Raw genomic sequence first — 8,196 nt, 5'->3', positions numbered from 1 at the left:
AGTAATACGTTACTTTGAAAAAATTAAGTAATCTGATTACGTTACTCGTGTTACTTGTAATGTGTTACCCCAACACCCTCAACTTATCAGCTGGTTAAAAAATAAATAAAATATCAATTTGCACACATACAGCATCATTGTTTTGGGTGTCCAGTAATTGAATGAATTGTCCAGTCAACAATTGGTCTGTGCAAGAAACTGAATTTTTTTTTGTAACACTATAATACCTGTAATTCATTGTAATCCATTTTCTGTGAAACTGAATCTTTCAGATGGTTCATTTCTACAAACTGGTTCAATTAACCAATTCACCAATTAGTTTACGTATAAAACACACAATAATTATGTGAAACATGGATGTTTTACATCTAAAGCATGCAAAGTGAAAAAACTAGTCGTAAATATCTCACCATATTACATGAAATATGTTCATTTTGGCCTCTTCGTTCAAGTGCTAGCTCATCAGTTCAATATATCATCACACCTCAATTTATCTTCAGGAGTCGCGATTATTCATTTAGTCTTGCCTGTAGAAGCTTTTGACTTTTAAAGTGATGGTTGCTGTTAACTTGCATTTTATGATAAACATATGGTAATCTTCATTACTGTTGTTCTGAAGAAAAAGTAACCTACATCTTGGATGATCTTGAAGACATCTTGGAGAAAATTGACATTTTTGGGTGAACTTTTTAGCATCATTCACTGGACATTTAATTTCCAAACAGCTGCTAGAGGCTATGTGCAGTACAACAACCAAGATAATAATCTGTTGTGGATGAAATGAAATATTTTTAGTGTCACTCACTGGACATTTCACTTTGATAGTGTCGCAAAACAACATAATTTTGCAGAAATATCACACCAGGCAATTTTTCCAATTAGCCTTGGTTGTCAAATCACCATTCCAAGATACTTTGGTGCTATTATCATTCTGTTGCGAACTCAGATGCAGCCTTCTGTATTTCTGTTATGGATGGGTCTGGCGAGAAGTGGTTCCCATTAGTACACTGTGAGATGGAAGTGTCTTTGGTTTCGTCACGCACCGTCTTCAGAAAGGTCATAATCCCTGACCCTCCAGTACCTCTTTCCTCCAGCGCTGTGGGTGCACATCTGATCGCGTCCAGCTCCTCGGCCAAACCCTGCTTATTGGCACGGAGCTGTTTGGCACGGGAGGCCGGGATAGTGATGTAGCGGGTGACAATGATGATGTGGTAATTTCGAAAGTCCACCAACCGAGCCACACACTGCTCAAATGTGTGTGTTAGACGCTCATCTGCTTGCTGGAGCACAAAGCTGCGCAAAGACAGGCGACTAGAGATGTTTTCAATGAATTGCTTATGAGCGGGCAGCATGTAGCCCCTCATTCTTCTCAGGAAGGCCCCTGTGTGGATGGTGTTGACAGAGCAAAATAATAATTTTCATATAAATACATGCATTGATGCATCTTGATGCATCATGCAACCAGGAATGATTTAACCATAAGAACAATTACTGATGGTTCTCTTACCACTACTGCCTTCATGTTGGACTCCCAGCAGCTCATCAAAACTGTGTAAGGTACTACTTTGAGCAGCACTGCCTCCTGAAAACTCCAGTGGCTTCTCCTGAACTCCCTCGTACACAAGACCTTCTGGCATTAATGGGTTATCTTTCCATCTAACACCCACATGCAGAAGGAGAGTTACGTTTTTATAGATTCAGAAGAATTTTGAAGGATATCCAAAAAGACAGCAGGGAAATGTACAGTATGGCGTACCCAGACAGATATATCCTCATGATGCCATAGAATATGGAGGGATCTACATATTCTGAAACAGTAAAGATTAATATGTCACATGTCTTGAATGAATGTATTAAAGCACACAATTTCGTCTGTCCTCCTGAAAGTATTACCATGCATTAGTTTAAGGGCCTGTTTCATGCTGTCTATGGTCTGACTGACAACATCCAGAGCTCTGGTGACCATAGCAACATCATTATACTGGACGCCGTTGATGACATCAAGGATAGACTGTGAAAAAAAAACAGCTAGTATTACATGAAACTCTAATGTAATCAGATGTTAATACCACACTTTAAAGTGGCTTTCGAAGTTGCAAATAAAATAAAGATTACTGGAGTAGAAGACAATGCTTTTTTAGTCATTCTACTTCAAAATGTCATGTTTAAATGTTTAAGTCTTTAATTTGTGAATTTTGTTTGTGCATTTGTGGAACTGCCTAGCAATTTCAGAGTGGAAACTGTTTCCAAGTAAATCCAACTCATTTTTTTTCCCAATGCATATTCACATGCCATGATGAACCAAAGTGATTAATAAAATACTAGCATGGTGTATCATGGTGTGTTCTTGGCTATTACAGCTTAGCTCAGTGCTCTGTCTGTGAACTGTGGCATTTGCAAAAGTGTCAGACCTTCAGGCCAGGAACAGCTGCCAACTCCACCAGCAGTGTCACCAGAAAAAATCCTCTTACACTTTCCCCACCAGGCAATGTCAACAACAAGTCCAAGTTCCTTACAGGAAGCAAAAACAGTCACCACGAATGGGCAGGTCAACACTTTAGAAGCACTTGCCACAAACTACATCAACATGTGAATTATTTATTTATTCATGTTATGTTGTTTATTGTGGCGTCTAAATTTTGACCAAAATATATCTATAATTACTGCAAAGAGGATCTGAATTGCCACTGCCCATAATTACATATTCCCCTTTAGAACATAATGAGATGGCTCCCTCTGCTGGTTCTACAGATGAATAACATTTAACACGCATTCTGTTAATAAAACTAAATACATACTCCATGGAAAAAGGTCTGGGAACAATCCATGTCCAGTTGTGCATGAAAAAGAAATATAATATTACTGGTTAGTTTTAAATAATATATGTAACATCTGAGATATAGCTAATTTGTCATATGCCATGTTGTCTAATCTTTTTTATACAAATTTATAACATTTAGTTATTTTTGTAACATTTCAAGTTGATTTTTTTGGTGAACAATTTTCCTTTTTTTTCCTTTTTCTTTCTTTCTTTCTTTCTTTCTTTCTTTCTTTCTTTCTTTCTTTCTCATTAATTAATTAATTTATTTATTTATTTATTTATTTATTGCTATTCAGAGACCTCTGGGAGAAAAGGTGAAACATATAATATCTAATATAAAGAAACTGCCGAGCAGCTGCCATTGAGATGAACCGGAATGCCAACTGATAGCAGGTTTTGACACTTATTAAATAAAACAGGGCAAGATAACATTACTAAAAACACAGTATTATATAGATCAGTGAGTTTACCCATCTGGATCTCTTTTCTTCCAGTTGGCGAGGACTGTGTCAGCGTGGATGAGGATCGGAGGCAGACCCAGTCTCTGAGACACCTCACAGAACGGCAGCGACAGACTCCGTGGAAGCACCTGGAGATTCATGACACACAGAAATAGTCAGACAGCTTGGTTCTGTGCTTCAGTTGTGTTCTGGAATGGTCTGGGATGAATATAAAATCACGGTTGTACTTTTATTGTTTCTCTCTCTCCCTCCTGCCATACGTAACCCATAGTCATTACGCTCAAAGCCAGATGGGCCAAACGCAGCTCACGATGTGTCCGTAACAAATGAGTCTCCAACTGAGGCATCTGAGATAGAATACAAAATGCAAATCAATCACAGAATAATCAGAATTAGATTAATAACCTTTCAAACCCTGCATCCATTCTCACCATTAACATTTTCTGGTGTTTATTTTTAAGTGCAAAATATCAAACTAGCTTTTTTTGTTTTAAAAGAAAGAAAGAATTATGTGTCACAAGGCAGAATAAAGAGGACAGAATTTGCCTTTGTTTGTTTTATTAACTTATTATGTGCTTCCATCAATTAGATTCAAAATGAATAAATTATATCAATTACATTGCTTTAAAAAATGGATTATGGTTCAGAAACAATTATAAGTAGGCTAGCATTAGAAATAACAGTTAAATTATTGTAAATGTAATTAATTTGAATTTATAAGTATAAACGACGTCATAAAAAATCATCATTTTTTAACTGGAACATAATTTGGCTCCAAAAAAGGTTAAACAATGAAATTCCCAAAGAGGCGTTGTAGTTCCTCTAATGAAAATGAAAGGAAAGAAAGGCCGAAAGGAAAATGAAAGTAAAAGTATACTGTTTAATGAAATTAACATAACAATCTAATCCATCAATCAAAATGTTGAAGAACGTTTATATTCTAAATGGACAAGCAAAATGTTAATGTGTTACTCTGTGTAGGTAAAACACTCTCATTATGAAAGCTCATACATCATGAATTCTGAGACGCAAAGAATGGGAGGAGATGAGTTCTGGCACATTTCTGGCAATGTCCGTCCAGGGCTTGTAGTACACCGGCAGGTCTCTCTGAAACACAATGTAGATGTATATAGTATGTGTCCATAATACAATAATATGCCTTGAAATATATATTTTTGATCATTTTTCATTACATTAACTGTTCTGTCATGACAGCTCTCAGAGAGTTTAGCATGGTAATATAGATTACAATATTAATGTGTTTAAATTGAGACTTGTTGCTGCCAATACATCCACAGACAAGCTGCTGTGAGCATATAACATACATGAAATAATCCCTATATATTAAACATAAATGAAATTACCCAGGAGCAGATAGGTACAGGTGGAGCTGGGGAAGGTGGAGGGCTTCTGAAGTGCACTGCAACTGCTACAGCAAACACTAGCCAAGTATTTGAATGTACAGCAGCAAGCTCATTGGCTGCTGATGATGTGCCAACTGAATAATTGTATTATATCATATTGAATTAGAACCTATCATCCTGCACCATATATAGTTTCATGACATAACTTTGTATTTATACGAATTTATACACATTTACTGAATATTCAGTTTATGTCAAATCATACAGTATATCCATAAAATGTATCATACATTTATTTTTCTCAACCAAAGAGTTGAATACGACGGATATCTTGAGGTGGATCCTTGGGTTTCCACCAACAATTGAAAGAGATAAATAATCCCAGATACTAATTGTGAGTCAAAGTTTACAATTTACCACCTTGGAAGCTAAAACATTCTAGTTTTCTAAGATCACTGTCTGTCTGCTTCCTTGGCTTCTGAATGTGAACTACTGAAATTATAAAATTGCATCTTTGGAGAGCAAAGTTTTGTATAAATATATGTACTATTAAAGCAATTAGATAGGTCACTTAGAAAGTAAACAGTGTTGAAGTTTAATGCTTTCTTATACAAACAATCAGGCTTACTGTATCTGAATATACTGACTGTATGAATGCAAATCTATAAATCAAAAATCAAAGTTAACTATAATTTGGACACTTTCAGTGTGTTACCAAACTATAACAAATAATGACAGAACTGTAGCTTTACCTGAGAGCAGTCAGTTGCTTCTTTTGTCATAAATTGCCTTTATTCTTACATTTTGAATGAGATGGTAAGGAAGCGGCTTATTTATTTTATATATTGCATAAAACTAATATTATGCTAATATTATATTAAGCAAGGTATAAAAACATAAAAATGTATTTAAAAAATACTAACTGCAGCTAACAAAATGTTGTACAGTACAGTAAGTGTACAGTAAGTGTAATGACCTACCAGAGGCTCAGGAAGAATAAACCCATATTCCTCAGAGATGTGAAACTGCTCCAGAGACAATGGTATTGTATTTTTAACTTTAGTGCCCATAATTTTTAGTACAGAGCTCTGTCGCCGGGCATATGCCACTGTATAGCTAAAAGTGAAATTAACCTTATCTGTCAAGCAACAAAACTTTCTCACTTTCTCTCTCTTTTTGATTGTTTCTGTTCTACCGTTAGTAATGACCTTTCCTCACTTCCCCTATCAGAAATCATATGAGTATGCATGTGTGAAAACCACAAGCTCAATACAGTAACACTTGTTATAACCTGCAATACAGAGGTAATTCTATAATTGTGTTGTATTATCTCAAGCTAAATAATGCTATTTTTAATATATGATGGTATATAATTACGTATTCAAAAAGGTAACAGCGTTGAAAGTTATACAGTTTAATTTGACTTTACAACCCCTGTGCTCAAGGTAATAAAAATACAAATCGAAAATGAATGAAAAATCAAGAAAACATTCTACAGAAAAATAATGAAATGCTGATATTTCCACAAATAATACTGTGGTTTAAAATCTTCTCTTATTTGCCATTTAGCTTTAGGAATCATTTAGCTTTAGGGACCTTAGAGACCGTTTTGGCTCATATTTCTCAAGCAGTTCCACCTTTTTTTTTATTAATTCTATAGGGGATCGATAACCATTGTAAAGAACTCAGACAGTGTAATATGATCTCTCGTACGAGAGCCTGTCAAAAGTTCGCTGCAGCATTTTGGACCAGTTGTAAGCAGTTAAGCAATGATTTATTAATGACAACATATAATGACTTTTTCATATAATGAAGGTTTTCTTAATCTTCATGCTTACTGTCCTGTTGGTATAGTTTATCTTGTCTTGTCCATTTGATTTTCATGCCGTGCCTCTGCCTAGTTTTGCCAGATGAATCCTGGTTACCAGGGCCTGTATTCACAAAACATCTTAAGGCTAAAGTAGCTCATAACTTGCAGTTTTGTGAGAAAATCTTAAAAATAATGGGTGTGTCAGTTCTAAATTTAGAACTTCTAAACAGCTAAAACAGCTTCTAAATCTGTGAAACATTAGGAGTACTGAAGAAGTCACTAAGACCAAGCCACAAGCTATTCCTATCCTCCCTGCTGAACAAAACAATAGAAACCATCACAGAAATTCCCCATGTCTTAGCCCCCATACTCTCCTGCCTGTTCAGTGCTTATTGACTCGGAAACATAGAGAAATTCCATGCTAAGAGGGCAAACAAGAATGGCTTCCCTATTCAAGTCCTCAGCATCCATTCCCTTAATGGTCCCATCACAGCTCTGGGGAATTTCATTATCAGGCAACCACAGAGAGGACCTAGTGTTCATCCTGTCTGACTTATCGGTGACTTCATAGTCCTGGATCATAGTCCTGCCCATTCTCCTGTCTGTCTCTGTTTTACAGGAGGAGGCGGAGGATTTGTCCAGAGTCCCAGCAGTGTATCACAATCTGTGTTTGGTCTTGAGCCACCTCCAACTCCAGAACTGACCATGTGACTGTGCCATTGATCTCCTCCCAAGCACTTCTCTGCATCAAGGGCATTAATTCCTTGTCCGCTCTCAAACAAATGGCTGTGGAGAAGTATTTGTCTCTAGTCTCTGGCAGTCAGCATCATCCATCACTCATTGCCTCCAACTTGGGAAAGGTTCCACTTCATGAAAAAGAAGGATGGATCTGTGTGAATACCAGGGAACTAATAACATAATCATTAAAGGGGACATAACATACAGGTTTTTTTATTTTTTATTTTTTTGCCAATCTCATGTAATTTTGAGTACCTATAAAGTAGCATTGCGTCCTTCATACTTTGATCAGATTTACACAATACAGATACTGCACAGCTTTACCGATTCTCTATGCTTACGTCCTACATCATCCGCCTGAACGGCTTCCGTTTATGAGTTAATTTATAACATTTTATATATGGATGAAAAAATGCATCGATTCATTACAGGAGGCCTTTATTCATTACATTACATTTTCATTTAGCTGACGCTTTTATCCAAAGCGACTTACAATTGCTATATATGTCAGAGGTCGCACACCTCTGGAGCAACTAGGGGTTAAGTGTCTTGCTCAGGGACACATTGGTGTCTCACAGTAGATTCAAACCCGGGTCTCTCACACCAAAGGCATGTGTCTTATCCACTGTGCCATCAACACCCCCACTTTATTCATAAAATTATATTTAAACGTGATTTCTGACAAGTGAATTACTTGCAGAATATGTCTGTTTTCGCTAAGTTTTGCAAATTGTTCCAAATAAAGTCACAGCAAACCCACTGAATGGATTATTGACTGACTCATGATATGTTGCCACACACTGGCAGTTTTAGTTTCATATTTAATTTTCTCCCATCATTTCAGATGTTTTATTTACAAAATTAGTCACATCTGCATTGCAAAGCTGTATTTTGTTGATTTTGCTTTCAGCGATTTGTAAGAGCCTATGCATTGCACTTGTTAAGTCATGACATGTATTCAACACTGTATCTAAGTCCAAACCTCTTCTCTGTTTCAAAATT

General features: G+C 36.3%; 1 protein-coding gene across 1 annotated transcript; it reads right to left on the bottom strand.

Annotated features, from left to right (window-relative positions):
- Positions 1 to 873: 873 nt before the first annotated feature.
- On the bottom strand, positions 874 to 7,050 carry LOC132098213 (indoleamine 2,3-dioxygenase 2-like). The gene is made up of 10 exons (XM_059504405.1): positions 6,827 to 7,050; positions 4,294 to 4,441; positions 3,510 to 3,629; positions 3,292 to 3,410; positions 2,799 to 2,813; positions 2,412 to 2,511; positions 1,894 to 2,011; positions 1,757 to 1,808; positions 1,508 to 1,656; positions 874 to 1,381 (listed from the first exon to the last, which is right to left on the bottom strand). The coding sequence occupies exons 1-10, from the start codon at positions 7,048 to 7,050 to the stop codon at positions 927 to 929; spliced, it is 1,500 nt and encodes a 499-aa protein (XP_059360388.1). The 3' UTR covers positions 874 to 926.
- Between the last annotated feature and the right edge of the window lie 1,146 nt (positions 7,051 to 8,196).

Source organism: Carassius carassius, chromosome 21 (assembly GCF_963082965.1).
Source record: "Carassius carassius chromosome 21, fCarCar2.1, whole genome shotgun sequence".
Taxonomy (NCBI): domain Eukaryota; kingdom Metazoa; phylum Chordata; class Actinopteri; order Cypriniformes; family Cyprinidae; genus Carassius; species Carassius carassius.
Note: the sequence above shows the minus strand (reverse complement) of the source record. Positions and strands in the feature narration are given on the sequence as shown.

What these genes read in the sequence shown, in the direction of transcription:
- LOC132098213 (XM_059504405.1), bottom strand. Translation starts at nt 7,050, where the DNA reads ATGGGCAGGACTATGATCCAGGACTATGAAGTCACCGATAAGTCAGAC. An exon ending in TGCGTCTCAGAATTCATGAT is followed by an intron (nt 3,630 to 4,293) that starts GTATGAGCTTTC and finishes ATTCTATCTCAG; the next exon opens with ATGCCTCAGTTGGAGACTCA. An exon ending in GAGAGAGAGAAACAATAAAA is followed by an intron (nt 3,411 to 3,509) that starts GTACAACCGTGA and finishes ATGAATCTCCAG; the next exon opens with GTGCTTCCACGGAGTCTGTC.